The 20,095-nt window shown below is 44.1% G+C and overlaps 1 protein-coding gene across 8 annotated transcripts; it reads left to right on the top strand.

Moving 5' to 3' along the window:
• The first annotated feature begins 424 nt into the window (after positions 1-424).
• LOC119164342 (atlastin-1) lies at positions 425-16,877 on the top strand. 8 transcript variants are annotated; one of them, XM_075871442.1, is made up of 11 exons: positions 425-579; positions 1,852-1,966; positions 4,194-4,507; positions 4,567-4,779; positions 4,844-5,062; positions 5,641-5,805; positions 11,767-11,823; positions 11,879-11,950; positions 12,012-12,146; positions 14,935-15,394; positions 16,642-16,877. In XM_075871442.1, exons 2-11 carry the CDS (start codon positions 1,873-1,875, stop codon positions 16,707-16,709), a joined length of 1,797 nt encoding a protein of 598 aa, XP_075727557.1. In that variant the 5' UTR covers positions 425-579; positions 1,852-1,872; the 3' UTR covers positions 16,710-16,877. The 8 variants fall into 8 exon arrangements, with proteins under 8 accessions (XP_075727557.1, XP_075727562.1, XP_075727555.1 ...); XM_075871447.1 differs by lacking the exon at positions 14,935-15,394; XM_075871440.1 differs by having other exon boundaries at positions 14,935-16,877.
• Positions 16,878-20,095: the final 3,218 nt, after the last annotated feature.

The raw sequence follows: 20,095 nt of genomic DNA, 5'->3' as shown, positions 1-20,095 counted from the left end.
ACGCCTACAAGTGTTTGTTATCTGCATATGCAACAACAAATAAACATGTTTATTTGATCTGATTAGCAGCACCCCCATAACAGTATTACGAAGAAAACAAGCCAGGTTCCTTAAACATGCGGACGCCGGGCACGTATATCTCTCATTCCATTTCACGCAAGTAACAAAACCTATTTCAGGGGCAACATCTTGCACGGGTTGTTGCTTTTTCAAACATATCTCGAAAGAATATGTGAAGAAAACAGAATATGAAGAGGAGCGAAAGATAGACGGATGTCTGGGCATTCGATATGCGTGTGCCTTCAAGGCCGGCGCCATCGGCAAGGCACAAGGCGTCTGTTTGTCGTGAGGCACTCCGAGAGAGCGAAACGGAAAGGAGAGTGCTCCGAGGATGTGGGGAGAAGAGGTGCCGGTTTTAGATCGCGCCTCCTTCCTCAATGGCGCGATTACATTCACCGTCGAAGTGACGTGCTTTGCGTCAGTGGAAAGAAAACACAGCAGCCGGCCACAGTGCTTGTCTGCTGCGGCAGCCTCCAGCCGCCTTCACACCTGCCACGAACAACCTGGCGTTCGCAACAGGTAAGCGACAAGACAGGTGGGCTGAACATTCACCCTTTATGTATCAGCTGGAAAGCCCAGTGCATGTCGTTCACTAGCACTTGAACTTGCTTGCCCCTGTCTGTGTAGTAAAGTATAATTACTGCAGCATACATTCCTTAGCTGATTACGGCTACGGCAAACCTGTTTTCCTTCTTAGTAAAACTGCGCAATGCAAAAGTTCGCAAGATGGCTTGAACAAAGAAAAATTTCCTGCGTCTGTTAGCGATAATTGGCACAGAGTAACCAGCAAACCAAAGCATTTGTGATACCAAAGGTGTTATGGGAAGCGCACTACCACTGACTGCATCTCGGCAGACCGTAAACGTTGCCGCAAATTTGCCATGTACTTTCCAAATATGCCCTTCGACCATGTCTCATGTTCTGGAATCTCTAGGGTGGGGCAAGAACGCGGCGCTGCAGACGTGTGCGCAATGCGCTTCTTCGCATATATCTGGTTGTCAGCCGGGCATTTACTTACAAATACTCGCGTTTGTAGTACACTTAGGAAGAGATGCTTCGCCAGCCATGCTTTGTACGAAATAGCGGTGTTTTATAGATTGGTTAGGTGTCTTCTCAATGAGCAGCGTTTGGTGTGGCCTTGTTTGTTGCGGTAACGCATAGATGGCGCCGTTGGCTTGTAGAGGTGTCATCATTTGCTCGTTACAAATTGAAGTACCACGCTATGGCTGGAATTTGCTGGCTGGAAATGCTCCCGTTTAGGTTACTGTAGATTTTATGCTTCGAGAGCTGTGGTTCGGTGAAAAATAGGTCTGTTTTTTAGATAACCTCTTGATTAGCAGCGCACAAGGCTTAACGTGCGGGTCTTCCATGTTTGCTGCAGTCTCGTAGACACTGCGCCTATACCGTTATATCGCTTTTCGTTTGAACTCTCGTTACAAATTGCGTAACGACATGTTAACGGAGAGCTATATCCTTCCCCGTGGTAAGCCCACGTGAAATGTGGCCGCAGAGACTTGAGTTAGTGCTTGTACATATGTCTAGATGATGAGATATGTGTTTGTATAATAATTTCAATTTCTGCCGCTGCACTGTAGAAAATTTTGTGCATCTCAGTGCGGCCTGCAGTGTCTACGCGTGAGCATTACAAACATGTCGATATAATGTGATGCTTCTTGCTCAATCCGCGTAGACACTGCGGCCTGCAGTGTCTACGCGTAAGCATTACAAACATGTCGATATAATGTGATGCTTCTTGCTCAATCCTAAATTGTACTCCGCTGCTCAACACAGGTCTTTTGACATCAACTGGACATGCTTGTGACGGACGGGCATACGTTAGAACAAGTACCGAAAGAGTTGCGCCTAAAGCACAGTGGACTCAGTTCACAAGAGCGCTGCACCACTGGTGAGTCGTTTTCACCAAAATTACCGCCATCACAGTTGTCGCACTTTTTTCGTGGGCAGAATTTCCATCGTGGGCAGTTTTTGTGAAAACGCGTTTTGGAATAAACACAAAATCTTCGTTTAAAAATGGGTAGACCTTTTGAAAAGGCCCTGGATCATAATCTTTGTGATGCTGTTATATTCACATGTAATCTAAAGATACCGATTATTGACCACAGGACAGGCACCAAGTGGGAGCCCCGAAATTGAATACTCCGGCGAGAAAAGCTGCTTCGCTCTTCGTCATGCTGTGACTTACATTGGTCGCGTTATTATCAGCACTATGATTTGTCCACTCCATAGAAATTTGCACATCAAATAGAAAGGTATTCACAGTTCTCTAGACAGCATTGTATCAAGTCAAAGTAGGTAGTTAGTACGTGTTGTTCGAAATCAACATTTATGTGTTTACTCTCGCTATCTAACACAACCAGTCAGATAGCACAATCTTTCCATGTTGCGTTATACTAAAAGATGTGTGTAGGCCTTTGAGACGATTCCATTAAATGAGTAATTAGTTTACTGTTTCCAGTTAATTCTACTAGTTTGGTGCGTCAATATAGTACCGGTTGAGACACTTTCGTCAAAAAATGTGTAAATATTTTTACCTAATTGAGTACGGATGTGCTAGTTATTGAGCTCTGGCTTCCTGAAAAAACAGCGCACAAAAAGAGACAACAACACACTAGAAGAAAGAAATGATTTATTTTTATTCACAAGAGCAGCAACGCAAATATAGATCTGCATTGCAATGAAAATCAAGGTTAAAGAAAGCTTTCGCAGAGTTACCTTCCTCAAGAAGGCACTAAAACGCGGGAATGTTTGTTCTCTATGGTAACAACCTTACATTTTTGCTATTGTATTTTATCAAATTATTGCGCTACTATTAGTATCTTCTCAGTGCATTTCAACGTTTCTTAACGTTTCCCTGCCCATTTCGATGCATTGCCCGCCATTCTTTGTCATTTGTCCATGAGCGATTCACTCTCTGCCGTTGGCGTGTACCAAGAGTAGACCATGACGGACTGCATTATGTAAATACGTTAAAAAAACTTTTCTTGCCTTTTTGCTGTTTTCCACCTGTTCATCCACTTTACTCCTGAAATATTTTGGTTTCGTTGTATGTTGCACGGTCCTTAACTTCCACCAGTGTTTAAGGTTACCTAGAAGTTTCCACTGCCATTCCTGGCAGTGCTGCAGAGTATATAGTTTTAAAGATTGTGAATCGGGGACAGTGGTAAATGGCCTGTAATGTCTAGGAAATGTACGCGCCCGTCAGCGATTTAGCCTACCCATCTTCTTTAAGGATGTTTCCTTGGCCGACTGTTTCATAAATAATCGACTTACCCATGCATACCTTCGTTGTGACTCCAGAGGTGGGCTACCATTTGTCCTGTTCTAGGAACTGGAGAAAAAGGGAAATACCCCTTTATTGAAAGGTAGAAAATGAAGCAGATGCATGTAGATCCCTAACCTAGTACTGGTCACTCAAAAGCCAGGCTGCACTGATAGGTAGGAGTGGGTCCTTAGGTGTGCTATGGAACTCTAATGGGGACCCAAAGACTTGACCGAAATCCACAGTTGACAGAACAAAAAAGTAAATGTTTAATTATGGCAGTTATGCACATTGTATATTGCCACGCGCTAGTTTATTAGAGGCTGAGAAGCAAGAAGTTGGTGGCTGCTGTGGCTGAAATTAAACAGCTGTTATCTACATCTCGATCCCTTTGTCGTTTCCTATCGCGACAATGTGATGTCTGGTTGTCTCACTACAATTTTCAGGTGCTGCAGCAATAAGCATGGTTTTAAGCACGTAGAATGTGTCCCCAGTAAGGCATCTCGTGACCAGCCGTTGTAAGTTTACACTGACTAAAGAGCATGGCTTGTGTACTTGCACCTTCAGCACACTGTTCATGAATTACAAGTTTTTATTTCTCTGTCACATATACATGTTTAGGCGTTTTATTTTAAAAATGAATGAACCAGTATGATATGCTTTCAGGTCCACCACTCGGGCTTATGCAACGTAAATGCTTTGTGCTTCTGTTACTCTTCTTTTATTACATTTTCACCCCTTTTCTATTGCTCCAATAATAAAAAAAAGAGTTCAGAGTTTCGTGGGCACGCTATTAAGAGAAACCCTTGCAATGAGAAGCTGGGATTTTTCACGACTTCTGTGTTATGTGCAGATGACGCAGTCAGTGGCGAGCCGGTGCAAATTCTTCGGATAGAGGGCGGCGAGACCATCGTGTTTGATGAACGTGCACTCGAAAGCATCCTCCTCGCTGACCACGTGAAAGACCGTTCAGTGGTGGTTATATCCATTGCTGGTGCATACCGACAGGGGAAATCTTTCCTGCTCAATTTTTTACTGACTCACCTCAGGCACAATGGACGATCCAAATGGATCGAAGAAACGGATACCCCACTCAGAGGCTTCCAGTGGCGGCCGGGCAGTACTCGCGAGACAGCGGGCATTCTACTTTGGAACGAAGTCTTTTTGGTGGGAGTTTTACTTTGTAGCAATGACCATGCACTGAATATTTACACTTGCTTTTCCAGATGACCAACTCAGACGGAGAGAAGGTAGCGGTTTTACTGATGGACACTCAAGGAACCTTCGATTGCGAGTCGACAATGAAAGAGAGCACCGTGATATTTTCTCTCTCCTTGATGGCCAGCTCTGTGCAAATTTACAACATAATGAGCAACATCAAAGAGAATGACCTTCAACACCTTCAGTTTTTTGCTGAGTACGGCCGACTTGCGCAAGAGGTACTTACAATGGAAGTTTAGCTCGATATGTTAAGTTTACACTGACAGCCCCGCGTTGTTCCAGGACAACAAAACACAGGCCTTCCAAAAGCTTCTGTTTTTGGTGAGGGACTGGAACTGGGCGCACGAGTTCGAGTGTGGTTTCCAAGGGGGCACATCACTCATGACGAGTCGTCTAAAGACAACAAGTGGTCAAGCGGCAGAGCTGAAGACGTTGCGACAGAATATCTTGTCTTCCTTTTCGGACCTTGACTGTTTCCTCATGCCCCACCCCGGAAAGAAGGTAAAACTTTTACCTCGGGATTTGATATTATAACTATTGCCCATTGGTGTCGATAGTCTGATATTGTTACATTGTTCACCGCTATGCGCGAGAGAAGCTTTGTGCAGCCCGAACGTGAAATTTTCTTCATGATTTCCGACTATACGGCGATTGAAGTTAGAATAGCGTATCTACGTACTTTTTGAAAAGCACTTAGGTGTGCACTGATAAAAAAATTGAGATGTTCTCATAGTACTGCGAATACACAAAATAGATGAAAAAAATTACGAAATACCATTCCGTGTTCTAACTAATATATAATATTATTCCTGAAGCAAAGAACATTTGCTGAAGAACATCGCTATAAGTAATACACTTATTTGTGAATTCATTGTAGTGGGTTTCCGTAACCTGTATTTGACAGCACCGCATTATATCAAGTAGAAGTAATCGACACGTGTCATCATTATTCTTTTCTAAACTTATAGAAAAAACAACTAATTTTAGTGCTACCGTGCATGTGCTCAGTATAAATGAATTTCTGTGTAATAACGAAGATGTAACGTGTAAACTTCTTAACTTAATTCACTTTCTTGCAGGTAGCAATGGATAAGTCGTTCGATGGTCGTCTTGCAGACACCGAGAAAGAATTTCGAAAGAAGCTTCCGGAACTTGTTCTTTCTATTTTGGCACCAGAAAATTTGTTGGTCAAAAAGATTAATGGGCGAAAAATATCGTGCCAGGACTTTGTGACCTTCTTTAAGGTAAATATATAAACTGCCCATGAAACAGTTATATCAGTAATATGCGAAATAGGGTACTAATGAAGGCTTGATTTCTTTTAGACGCTATCTAATAAAGCCAAACAACAATGAATCCATGAAAGGCGTCATGGACATAGCATATGAATTTCGACTGCTTGAATGACAAGTACCTAAAAAGGGTCAAAGGTCGTTTTGCCGCACGGGGGGATTGAACTTAGTAACTTCAGAAAATGCATCCGAAGCTTAAGCTTCACTAGCTAACTGCAAAAGACAGTACCACATTTGCTGTCATGGCCAAGAGCGGCGCTGTCCAAGAGAGAGAGAGAGAGAGAGAGAGAGATAAAGATGCAAGGAAAGGCAGGGAGGTTAACCAGACGCACATCCGGTTTGCTACCCTGCACTGGGGAAGGGATAAAGGGAAGAAAAGAGGTTGCAGAAAGATGAGAAGGTACACACAATCACGAGCACACTCGGGGAGCACACACAGTCTACAGGCGGTCGCTCAGGTTTGTTGACTTGAGTTAAAGTAGCAGTGCTTTTGTTGCTTTCTGCGCAACTGAGGCAGATGCCCAAGGTCCTAGTATCTTCTGCACACAAAATGGTCCGGGGTCAAGTCGATTCAAAACCATCCGGAGCTGGCATCGCTGTGTGTCGTAGCAAGCGCAGCTGCACAGGACGTGTTCGATGGTCTCTTCAGCTCCGCAGTAGTCGCATGTAGGAGTGTCTGCCATACCAATGCGAAAGGAGTACACCTTTGTAAGTGCAACACCCAACCAAAGGTGGCATAACAGTGTCGCATCGGAGCGGGAAAGCTGTGATGGTAGCTTTAGCTTGAGCGAAGGATCCAGTTTATAAAATTGACACCTTTGGAAGCTGGTAGACGACCAGAACGTGCGTGTGAGATCTCGAGCCAGCAGGTAAAGTTGTCTTGCTGCATCATTCCTTGATAGAGCAATCGGGACTACACAGTTTTCTTCATGGGCTAAGCGGGCTGCATCATCGGCTAATTGATTTCCGGTAATACCGATATGTCCAGGCAGCCATTGATATACAATATCATGCCCTCGTGCTAGAGCTTCATGATGGCAATGTCTTATTTCTTGTACCAGTTGGTCATGACTCCTCCTACGCATGGCAGACTGCAAACTCTGAAGCGCTGCCTTGGAATCACAGAATATGACCCATTTTCCTGGACGTTCTTGAACGAGATATTGTAAAGCAGCCCTTATAGCAGCAAGCTCTGATGCCGTAGATGTAGTCATATGCGACAACTTAAACTTGATTGTCATTTCTGCAGCCGGAATTACAGCGGCACCTGATGAGCTGCTCGATGAGACGGACCCATCAGTGTATATCTGCGTTCGGTCTAAGTACAACTCATGTAATAATAGCAGTGTTGCTTGCTTCAATGCTACTCTGGAGTGACTGCTTTTCTTTTTGATTCCCGGAATTTCTAGACGCACTTGCGGCTGGTCGAGGCACCACAAAGGACAAGCCGTTCTCGCAGCTGGCGTATATCCTGATGGAATGCTGTTTAGGTGCTTGGCTATGACGTCTGAAAACGTAGCACGTGGTCTTACGGAAGGTAGAAGGGCCAAGTGGTGGTCGGGGACACGGCTAGCATGTCGAATGTGCGCTCTGAGGCAATCCACAACTATATATGTCCTGACCGGATGGTCTTTGGCAAGCATGATTGTGGCATAAGTAGAAGCGCATCGGGGCAGTCCTAGGCAGATACGCAGTGCGTGACCCTGCAAACTCTCCAATGAATGAGTATTCGATTCGCAAGTGTTAGTCAGTACCGGCAAGCTGTAGCGCAATAGACCCAGAAATAGGGCCCTGTACAGCTGTAGCATGGAGGCCACAGAGGTCCCCATGCTTTACCGCACAAGAATTTCATGATATGCACAATAGATAGCAGTCTCTTCTTCAAGTACGCACAATGTGGGCTCCACGAAAGACTTCTGTCGAATATTATGCCCAGGAAACGATGCGTCCGTGCATATTTGACACTCTGCCCATTGATGTAAACAGGGTATGGCGTCATTGGTTTGCGTGTAAACGCCATCAACGCGCACTTCACAGTTGATATATTTAGGCCTTGTTTCTGAAGGTAGGCTGTTGTGAGGGTTGCTGCCCGCTGTATTCGTGCACGCACCTGAGGGCGAGTAACTGCAGCACTCCAGAGGCAAATATCATCGGCGTATATGGATGGGCACACCGACTTTGGCAGAACCTTCACCAGACCAATGAGGGCCACATTGAACAATGTGGGGCTTAAAACACCTCCCTGAGGTACTCCGCAGTAGGTGTAATGTTGGGCAGTTGTACCCTCATATGTTTGTACAAAGAAACCCCTGCCAGTTATATAATCTTTTATCCATTGAAACATTCGTCCACCAATGCCCATTGCTGCGAGAGAAGTGAGGATGGCATCGTGAGCTACATTATCATATGCACCCTTCACGTCAAGAAAGAGTGCCACTGATATGCGCTTGCGACTTTTTTCTTGTTGAACAAATGTCGATAAGTCAAGGACACAGTCAATGGAGGAGCGGCCCCGACGAAAGCCTGCCATGCAAGAAGGGTATTTGGTGTATCGTTCCAAGTACCACTCGAGACGAAATAGAACCATTCTTTCCATCACTTTTCCGAGGCAGCTTGCGAGGGCAATAGGGCGATACGCTGTCAAGTCCAATGGTGATTTTCCCGATTTCAAAAGTGGTATTAATCGACTTATTTTCCATTCTCGAGGAACACTGCCGCTGAGCCAGGAGTTGTTGAAGCATGTTAAAAGTTCTTTTCTGGCTTTTTGTCCAAGGTGTCCCAACGCACTATAAGTAATACCATCAGGACCGGGCGATGACATGCGCTTAGAAGCGACTAACGCACCTTCTAGTTCTTCCATGGTGAACGGAATGTCCATTTCTGGTAATCGCGTCTCAGGAACGATCACGGCGTCGATGCTCTGGTTCATAATATTCCCGGCAACTCTCGTGCAAAATTCTTCAGCCACCTCGAGTTCTGTTTTTCCATGGTGGAGTGCCAAAGCTTTAAAAGGGTGCCGTTGTTGTGGAGAGGAGCGAAGACCACGAACTGTTCTCCAGATATATGACAGAGGTTTATGAGGGTCTAGAGATTCGCAGAATGCTTTCCAGCGTTCGCTCTCCAGTTTGTAAATTCGTCGTTGAATCTTTTTCTGGAGCCGCCTTGCTTCCCTCAGATCGTAAATTGATCTTGTGCGTCTGTATCGTCGTTCAGCACGCCTTCGTATAGCTCGTAATTTTTCTAGTTCGATGTCAAACTGTGTTACTTTAGACGAAAATGGTAATTTACATTTGGACGCTTGCATAGCTTCCGCTATGGTATTTTCCAGGCTGCAGGCGAGGCCTTCTTGGCAAGCGTTCTCAACACGCGATGCAAACATTGACCAGTCAGTGCCAATTGCAACACCGGAAGAGAAATTTTTTATGATACCATCGATCGTCACGTAGGTGGGCATGTGATCACTCCCATGAGTCTCAATATCGCAAAACTACTTAAATTTGTGAGAGAAGCACCGTGACACCAATGTCAGGTCAAGGCAACTGCCATACGAGAGACCCCGCAGATATGTGGGGGTACCATCGTTCATGATTGAAAGGTCGTAATCGCAAGCGAATGTAACAATGTTCCGGCCCCTGACATTCATCCTAGTGCTCTCCCAAAGCATGTGATGGGCGTTGAAGTCACCGGTGATGATCCAAGGCCCATCGGTTCTCATTAGGATGTCTTTTACGCTGTCGCAGTCAAATCGCGATGATGGAGATATATATCCACCAATAAGCGTGAACGAAACTGCATTCTTCTTCACACGAAGACACACGTACTGATTGTCGTCATTTGAACTTATTGGGTGCGATAGAGAAGTCAAGTCTGTGCGAATGTAAACAATTACTTTGCTTCGTTCTTCGCAAGCGGCTGAACAAAAAGCTTCATAACCAGACAATCTATAAGGCGTTGATACGTTTGGTTCACATATGACAAGTATAGGGAATTGATTGGCCCGAACAAATTGGCGAAAGTCCGAGATACGGGACTTCATGCCCCTGGCATTCCACTGAAAAATCGACGCACTTTTAACTTCAGTGCGGAAGATGAGATTTTGTTGAGCCATTGTGCTTATACGAAGTTAGCAAGAACTTGATTCAGTGCATCCAGTATTTGCAGTGCACTCTTAGCAGACGGAGATTGTATGCTGCTCAGTAACGTGCGAATCGTGGCAATTAATGATTGCACGATTGCAGCCACTTGCCTGTCTTGGTTGGAAAGATCTCGAACCGGGACGATTGCACTCACTTGCCTGTCTTGGTTGGAAAGATCTCGAACCGGGAGCGCGGACTGGCCGTCATGAAGCTCCTTCGGTTCGCTTGATGCTGCTTCCCTTTGAAGTGCAGGCCACTCTGTCGCAGTTAGGGTATGCTCACTGGCTTTGTCCTTCACAGCCTTTCCCACGGCATGTGGTCTGGGAGGCAAAGGAGGTGGTACTGGTGAGGGATCACGCAAACGTGTCGAGGAGGTAGCGGGCGTCCTCGAAGACCGACGTCGACGTGAACGACGCCTTCTGACTTTAGCTGCGGCTTCTCGATGAGATGAGTGATCGCGCACCATCTCCTTCAAGATTGCAATTTCCTTCTGAATCCGCGGGCAGTCCTTCGATGTGGCTTCATGGGATCCATTGCAATTAGAGCATTTCTTGACAGTTGCGACGCACTTATCCGCTTCATGGTGCTCGGTGCAGCGGTGGCATACCACCGAATTCTCGCAGACGCTGCTCACATGTCCACGTTTCATGCATTTACGGCACTGGAGAGGCTTTGGAATGAAAGGCCGCACAGCATGTCTGAAGTACCCCACCTTCACATGAGAGGAGAGTGATGTGCTCTTAAACGCAATCTTCACACAGCGAGACTTGCCTAGCCGGGTGACATCAACAATTGGAGTATCAGTTGTTGACTTGACAAGAAGTTGTAAGTCCTTATTGGAAATAGCGACATCAATGTCGTAGATCACGCCGGTTACTACATCACATCCATGGAACATAATGGAACATGAGAGCGCACCTGGTTGCCGTCCAAGTCAGTTACACTGCGCAGAACGCCCAACGCACTTGCGTGCAAAACGTCCACAGCCAGTATATTCTTTCTGGCGTTCACTCTTATGTCCGTGATCTCATTTGGCACGAGCGTTTCCACAGACCTCAACACGGACTGTCTGTTAAGGTGTTTTATGCTGACGGTAGGAAGTGCAGGCAGAAACAGGATGGTATAAGTGTTCGATTTTGGCGCTTCACTTACAGTTTGAATAGTTGAGGACGAGGATGTCCTCATGTTCCTTCTCTTCGGCTTGCGGCTCAGCACAGGTTGGAAACCGTCATCTGAGAAGTCCTCACTGCTGAGATAGTAAGCATCAGTATCTTCACTGTCGCTGTCACTTGCTTGTCCCATCCGCTTCCTGGAGGCGGCCGCCGCTGACGCCGCTGGTGCCGGCAGGCGCCCGGGGTGGTCTACATCCATCCCCTCCAAGGGAGCAGCGAAAATTGATCAACAGACTTAAATTACAACTGAAATACGCCGGAGTTAGCAGAAGTAGCTTCTATTCAAAACACACTTTTTCGTCTTCAACACTCCTAAAAACCCCCCAAACAAACTCCCAAAAAACACTCCCAAACAACACTCCCAAAAACCCAGGCACATAAATACGCAACAAAGCAGATAGAAAGTGACTATTGCTGCAGCTCACAGTATAAAACGCCTGTCTTCTTGAAGATGATTTTTCATGAACTCTGATTCTTTTTTTTTTCAAATATGTAATACGTATTATGCGATGCTTACAAAATAAAAAAATTCCCCTATACTTTCCTTAGTTTTATTGTCACTTGGTTCGATTTGCGTACGGCACTAATCACACTTGCTTTCGCAGGCTCATGTGGATGTCTTCAAAGGAGGTTATTTGCCGAATCCAACATCCATGCTGACGGTGAGCCACTTTAGGTATTGTTCACAAATAATTCAAAAGCACCACACCGTTTCAGGCGACTGCAAATGCACTGAACATGGCGGCCAAACTCAAAGCCTCAACTCATTACATGTCTGGGATGACACGTGTAAGTGAATGTGTCGTATGAAACTATGCAAGCGATCTAAGCCTATTTTTCGTTTACGCAGAGACCTCTAAGAGATCTGAATGCACTGGGCTTCCTTCATCGTGAAATGCTGACCAGGGCCAAGACGGTGTTCGATGAGTTCCCGAAGGTCGGTGGTGAAGCGATGTCGTTAACATACAAGGATGATCTCATAAAGGCAAGATCTTTGATATGGCATTTCATGTATTTTCCTAAATGATCGGCATGTGCAATTAGAGAAAGCTTGCTGCTTAACTAAAAGCAATGACCAAGAGACTATGAAATAGTACTAAAAAGAAAAGTACCGCAATTAGGTATGGTACATCTCTCCCAAATATCTGTCCAAACCTTAGGTGAACAAAAATTGTGTAGTTCAGTAAGACTCACGCATGAAATTTATTTCGTACTTCAGGCACAGTTCACTGAGACTCAAACTCATGGCCCGGTCTGAGTTTCAGTGAGTCCAAGTGAGTCAACTCATGAGCTCATCAGCCTAGACGTAGCTTGGGCCACCTAGGTGTTAATGCTCTTTAACACCGACATCTCGCGTAATCGATGCTCATTTTAGTGACTTTTAGGTAGTACTTTTGACAGACGAGTCATAATTTGTTGAAAACAAGTAAGAATATTTTTTCTTGAGATGAGGACAACATGGCTTATATTTATCGAGAACCTCCCTAGAAGATGGGGTATAGTATTAGCGCAAATTCGGAAAAAAAGACTGATTCTACAAAAGAAGTACGAGGGAGCAGAGAGGTCACACGCTAAAGCGGCTCCCTCCTGCTTCTTTTCTAAAATCTGTCTTTCTAAGTTTCCGCCTTTACTCCATTTATGTTAACCAACTCGTCCAACAGGGATTGTTTATCGTGTACCCCTGTCTTGTGGACTTGAGTGCGTAGGTCAGTCAGGCAGGTGTCTTATTGTAAGACTTCAGGAAGATTGCCAGAAAGTAAGAAGTGCAGGACGGGATGGTTTTCGGCCGCTCATTGTTCCGAATGTGGGTGCCAGTCATTGTTCGAAAAGACAAGGGTTATCGTGTCCCACCCTAACGAAAGCACCAGACTAGTAATCGAAGCTGCAGGAATAGCTCGAGGCACCTGCATCAGCAAACCATCAATAGCGTTATCTGAAAAAGAATTGGCGTTCTTAAATTTGGCACGTGATGGTCCGAGGTGAGCACGTGGTTTCTTGCAGTCTCTTTTGACTTTTGGATTTGTGTTTTTTGTTTTTGTGGTTTGTAAGCAAGCAATCTTATTGTCTTTTTTGTAGCATATATATATATGCACAGTAGTAGTAATAAATTTTGTTGAAAGTCTGCACTCATCCTCGTCTTTTGTGTTACTTGTCGGAAGTTTTTGCACTGAGAAGTTCAATAATCGTCCGACAAGTTCCTTTCCTTAGGTGGTGGGGGGAGGGGGGTGTAAATCAAGACACCTTCTTTATAATTCACGCCTTTGATCAGTAAATATTGAAGTGGTCTATGAACAATTTTTTTATTAAATATGTGTGAGTAGAAGCGAGTGTACAAGTGAATATAAGTAAGGCTGATATTAATGCTGAAGATGAGTAGATTGGACTAGAGGTCAGCAAAAGCAGGTAGAACTCGCTCACACTCACTCAAGAAAAATATCTCACGCCTGGTGCTCACTTGTACTCACACTCGTCTTAACTTTCCTTAGTCGGACTCGCTTGGACTCACAGTCAAATAAATTTCCTTGAATCAGACTCACTCGGATCCAAACTCACCAATATCTCACTCATGCTTACGCACTCGTGAGTCCACTCATGAGTGAGATGACCTTTGAAAGCTGCTTTGGTCTCCGTAGATCAGTATTTCTGCCAGCATTTGCGGTTTTCCAGTTATTAGCTGAGACATTCAGTGTACCATCTCCTCAGAGCGGACTGAGGCTGAGCACTTCTCCGCCCTGTTTTTTTTTGTCTACCAGAAGGGTGTTTGATTTTAAATGGTTCGCCATGTATTCTCATTAAGTCACCGCTACATATCTTTTAGCCCGAAACGTAACATAAATTTCGATTTTGTGAATCATGGACAGAAGTTCCTAAAAAGGGATGTTCGAATATGTGGCTGTTGAAGCCGTAGATCTTGTGATGCAGTTACTTTACCAAAGACTAATAATACTATTTTGCGACATACACTTGTGTCTACTGCTTTCTGTGTAAAGCTGTTAGCTTGCAGCACAATGCTACGGTAAAGTTAAAGTTCGCTTGCTCTTCTTTATCCTCCAATGAATGCTAATTAATCTCCTCGAGCAGACATCCAGTTTGATGAAAATCCACATTATAAAATATAAACATTATAGAAATTTACACTGTAAAATTATTTACCACCGTGTTAAAAGGAAGCAGAACTCATGGAGGTCACACATGCACAATTTGCAAGCATGCATGGCGATGACCTAGAGGTTAAAGTAGACGCCTAGAAGAGTTGTTGGGGCACACTTGAAATAGTTACGCATAATGACACCTCTTCATGAATCATCATTAAAATGCCTCATGATGAGGCGTCCAAATATTGACATTATTTCTTTAAATTAATTCAGAAACATCGGCATTGCTCTACTTGTTACCAATGCAGCTTTGCGATCCTTTCTGATGAACTGCATAAACGGTTCTTTTTGACTTGCTGACGTGTGGCATCACCTACTTCAACCAATGAAATTGTAACAAATTTTGTTTTGGTTGTACTATTTTGTATCATTCTATATTCTTGCTCTCGTCGCGTTAAATAATACCTATAAGCCATCATTGACTCTTTTCTCTTCCCTTACTATTTCTAAGCCACTGTTATTTTTTTTTATTTCAAAGAAACTAGGCAATTGTTGCGAGGATGCTTTTGTTGTAGTTTCGATTTGCATTCGGTTTGGTTGTTTCATGAGAAGTACACAAGCATCACTGGGTATGTAGATACCCCACGAAACCTCCCGATTGGTTTGTTGCTTTTGCAGGAGCTTGAAGGACTGTTCTCTCACTTCTACGAGAGAGCAGAAGAGTTCATCAGAATTGAGAGGGAAGCAGAAGAGAAAAGAGAGAAGGAAAGACAGGAAGAGAGAAAAAAGGAGTGGGAGAGGGAAAGGGAACGAACTGCTCAGAAAGCGAAGGCGGAAGCACGAGAAAAAGAAATAGAGAGAGACAGGAAGGAATTTAAAGATAGGGAAACGATTTTACTGAGACAGGTGCTGGCAAGAGAGGCAAGTCTGAAGAAGCTGAAAGAAGAGGCTGATCGAGAAATAAAACAAGAAATAGAAAAGCGAGCCAAACTACGGAGTGAAATGGAGAGAAAGCGCATGAAGATAGGGCAGTTGGAGAAGGGTATCGGGAACACTAACACCGAGATAAAGGAAGCAGCCATCCAACTTGGGTTTCAAACGGCGAACCTTGCAGCAGGAATCATCATGCTATTGCCCGGTGGAGTCCTGCCTGGGAGTATCTTTCTAGCCGGCCAATTTGCTTTTCAGCTCAGCTTTAATGCAGTACGCGCACGTAGAAAGGCACGAGAGAGGAGAATAGAAATGCTGCGTCGTTTTTCCCCAAAGTTTTCTCATCACTCCTTGACTGAGGAACAAAGGTCCCTGCTTTATGCGATTCTGCATGGATAGCTTCATACCTGATATCAGCAGCTTGCCACGTGAATGGGCACAAAAATGCAACGACGCTATCGACTCGATAAGGGACTAATCCATTTTTCAGCAGGGCGTCTGTTTGGAATTGGGCAAACATGCGTGTGAGCAAGGAACAATTAGTGATGTATTCAAGTTTTTCTTTCTAGAGCTTTTAATTGCTTAGTCCACGTATTTTGACGTGATGCAAATGTATGTTTATAATTATGTAAGCGTTACCGAAGCCCCCATGTCATAGTAGCTTTTTTATATTTTTCTATTTTTATAACAGTCTTTTCCTTGCTGATACAGAACTGGGCCGTTGACTGTCTTAAGCAAAAGGGTGTCTGAAAAGGGCTGGTATGTTATACGAGACAACAAGGACTAGAACACCAGTACTGTTCAATACTGTATATTCCTATTTTATGACACCTTAAAATGATTTTTATGACAATAACCTTTCCATGTTCTAGGAATGTCACAGAAATTGACAAGATACAAGAGCATGTAATAATTTATGATATCTGCACTCAAGACTGGGAAATAAGAGTGTTTCCTTTTTCGAGAAATGCTTTTCTCTGTACACATGCGCACCTTTGAAAAGTCATTAAGAGCGAAGTGTTTATTTGAAGGTCCTTATTCTGTTTCTTCGAGAATTACCGCGAAAGCCTTCAGCAAGTACATCTTGCTTTCGTTGTGTGGTATTCTTTTATAATTATTAATAATATCACTACTATTACTTGGTGCTATTTATCCGGTTTGCTTAACGAGAAAGCGTAGCCAGTGCCGTTATGAAATACCAACCGTCCCGGTTTATTCTTTCAATAAAAAAGCATCTGTTTACTATCCCTTTTTAGTATCAATGCGTGAATGTGTGCACATGTTTTTTTGGTGGTGGAACAAATTTCTTGCTTGACCTCGGTGTTTGTATGTTTTTTTGTTTTTTTAGAAGGCTACGTGAAGTATTAATGTGATTACTTGAACTGCCACAGGTCAATCTGGTTTTCTTTCTTTATGTCTTCATCCCTACGACCACGTTTCTTCTTTTTTTTTCAGATGTTTCCACAAGAACCATGTTCATTATTTCTGACTGTGATTGCTTACCGTCTTTACCGTTCCGTTAGTTCATGCGATGTGTATACGGCGTACTTCTGTTCGACCACTCCGCTGCTGGTATGAGGCGGCCATGTTTCTCTCTACCTGCTCAATACAGCTTTTTTGCCTGGTCTTCCTTGCAAACTTTTGCAAATAAACTCAATTCAATGTAATAAACTTTAATAATTTCAAAATAATTGTGTAATCCTGCTTTTTATGATAGATTAGCGTACACTCGTAATCAAGTCATGCTGAAATTCCGGCTGCATCCAGGAAATCAGCCAAAAAAAGCGCGGTTTATGTCGAGCAACAATAAGTGAGACCGAGCTAAGAGTGATACGCTGCAAGCCATATCCATATGTAGCGAAGTATACCAAAGGGGTGAGAAAGGCAAGTGATGGTGGGGAGAATTGATGTGATGATAAGCGAGCGAGAAATGGATACGTTAACTTTCGGAAGAGGCAACAAGACGCCACTGCATCGCAAAAGAGTATTTCGTTTCCTTCTCTTGTGGCCGAGAAAGCTGCACCTTTGTAACTTTGCAGCTGAGGAGGCTACACACTTGTGCCCGTAAAAGCCAGCTTCGCAAAAGGGCAGTGAGATCCTTGCTCCGCACTTTCTACAACTTTAACGTTCAGTGAAACATGAGTTGTTGTTTTTTGTAACAATTGAAATGCGTACAAAGCTCTTGCTTTCTTCGTAATTTCAGTTGACAAAATTTAAAGCCTAACACTTCCTACAGTGCTCTTGCGCGTTTTATAAACTTCCATTTTCTTTTGAGCTAGCGCAGGTGGAGCATACGGGTAAGTTTGTGCAGATTACCCTAAAAGAGCATATTAAGATGTGCCTTCACAGGCGTCTATATTGGAATGTGTGTAAAGTACACTACAATAACGCGAGTCAAAAAGAGAAGTATACTGTCCATGATTCACGCTGTTGATGCGCATCAGAGTAAGGAAAAAAGACAGAAACGACACAGAGTGACTTGTGAACTAAGTACTTCAAATGCATCGGAACTAGCGTTATGTACAAAAAAAAAGGGGGGGGGGGAGGCAAATTGAGTGTTAGAAAACAATAATATCAAAAACTAAAAAAGAAAACACATAACTCTGTGTCGTCTCCAGTCTTCTTTGTTTGTTTTTTTTTGCCTTAACCAGCAGTCTATCACAAGCATGGACACGTAACATCAAGCCTTCATTCCCGCCGTATTAGGAGCACAGTGCTTCATACAAACGAAGGGATGGGGTCAAGGTAGTGAAACCGGTCTGCAAATCCTTGGTGTCTCAGACGCCCGCTTCTGAAGTGCGCTGTGGGATGGTGCAGCAGCCATTGTTTTTCATAAGGGCGGTCCATTAAAGAATGGGAAAGAGCTGTTTTGTACCAGCCGGCCTCCCGCAGCGCCTGGCGCCTGCATAATGCGCCCGAGATGGTGAGCAGGCCTGTTGCGTAAGGGCATGAAACAGCGTTCATCTTACTTCCTCGTACAGACCAAGCGCGTTTCGTTCGCCTTCTTCCGTTGGCAGCAGGCCTTCGCCGGATCGTCGTAGTGCGAGATCGCGGCCAGCGACATTCCTCAGGCTTTCGTTGCAAAAGGAACGCCGAACTACGTGTGTTAGTTGCTCTGCTTAGTTTCTCCCGAGATTTTCACGGTATAATAAAATGTCGAAAAAAAATTATTAGATCCCACATACAGGGGGAATAGATGATAAGGTAAGCATGAATAAGCAGATTCAATTGATATGTCGCTTTAAAATCAGCACAACGTAATGAAGCGGACGTAAATTATGCCATGTATGACTTACATGTCATGATTGTAATGTTTTGCGCTAGAATTTGCACTCGCGTTCGTTCACCTCACGTAATACCAAATTTAGTATATGCGAAGCTGGCAAAATGGGCACAAGCGCGCTATGAGTGTAGCGTGTATTCATGTTTTACATGACATGCATGTCATGTTTATCACGTTTGCACCAGTCATATGCCTTCGTCGTTCATTCAATTCCTGTAATACCGAATTTGGTATATGTGAGGCTAGCGAAACGACTGCGAGCACGCTAGGAGCGTAGCATGTAGTCATGATTTACATGACGCGCCTACCATGATTAGCATGTTTGGACGTGTAATTTACCTTCGTCATCCATTCACGTCACGTAATACCAAATTTGGTATATGTGAAGCTTGTGAAACGGCCCCCGAGCACGCTATGAGCGTGGTATATGTGATCATGTTGTTACATGACACGCATCCTATTTCCACCAGTCCTAAACCTCCATCATTCATTCACGTCACGTAATACCGAATTTGGTATACATTAAACTAGCCAAATGGCCGCAAGTGCTTCATGGGCGTGATATGTTGTCACGTTATCACTTGACATGCATGTCGTGATTATCGTGTTTGCACCAGTCATATACCTTAGTCATCCATTCACGTCCCGTAACACCAAACTCGGTATTTTTGAAGCTATCGAAATGGCCATCAGCGCATCATGAGCGTGGCATGTAGTCATGTTCTTACATGACGCGAATGTCATGACTATCATGTCTTGACCAGTCGTATACATTCGCCATTCATTCAGGTGACGTAACATGAAATGTGGTATAAGTGAAGCTAGCGAAACGACCGCGAGTGCATTGAGAATGTAGCATGTATTCAGGTTCTTACATGACGAGCATGTCATGATTTCCACGTTAGGGCCTCTCTCCTATGTTCGCGTGCAGTCATGTCATACCATACCAGCTTTGCATAATGTCATGTGAACGCAACAACCGCAACAGCAGCAGGACTATGCGTGGTAAATCATGACATTTATGACATGTCGTAATTTTCATGCTTTGACTAGTCATTTATGGTGGTCATACAGTCTTGTTATGCCATACCAATTTTGGTATTGATGCAATTATTTGAACGGCCTGCAGAGCTAGAAGTCGTAGGCGTAGAGAGAAACGCTCAATGTCGCCGAAGTTCGCTAAAAAATGCTTCACAGTTTAAAAGCTGCGAATGTACTTCGTCACATGCGTTTAAAAATGGGAGATGATTAGGCTCCAATCAATAGTTTTGAAGAAACCCAATGTTTCGAAACCAACTTGGTTCCTTCCTCAGGAGTGAATGCTGAGACTACGTAGCAGCAGCGTCTTTAAAGCACTCGTGCGGCAAATAATGACCCCCCTCTCTCTCTCTCGTTTTGCCGTGGAGCGTAGCCCATGTGTATACATACACTGGTGGAAGGGTTTTGAGAGAGCGGTTGATGTAATTGGCTGTACAGTACAGCCCATAACATAAGGTTCCGAGAAAGCGATCGATGTTATGCTCTATTACAGCCCATAACATCAACCGCTCTCTCGGAACTCTTCCCCCAGTGTATACACACGGACTGCGCTTCACGGCAAAACGAGAGAGATGGGGGAGGTCATTA

This window comes from Rhipicephalus microplus, chromosome 8 (genome assembly GCF_043290135.1).
Source record: "Rhipicephalus microplus isolate Deutch F79 chromosome 8, USDA_Rmic, whole genome shotgun sequence".
Lineage (NCBI taxonomy): Eukaryota > Metazoa > Arthropoda > Arachnida > Ixodida > Ixodidae > Rhipicephalus > Rhipicephalus microplus.
This window is presented reverse-complemented; position numbering and strand designations above follow the sequence as displayed.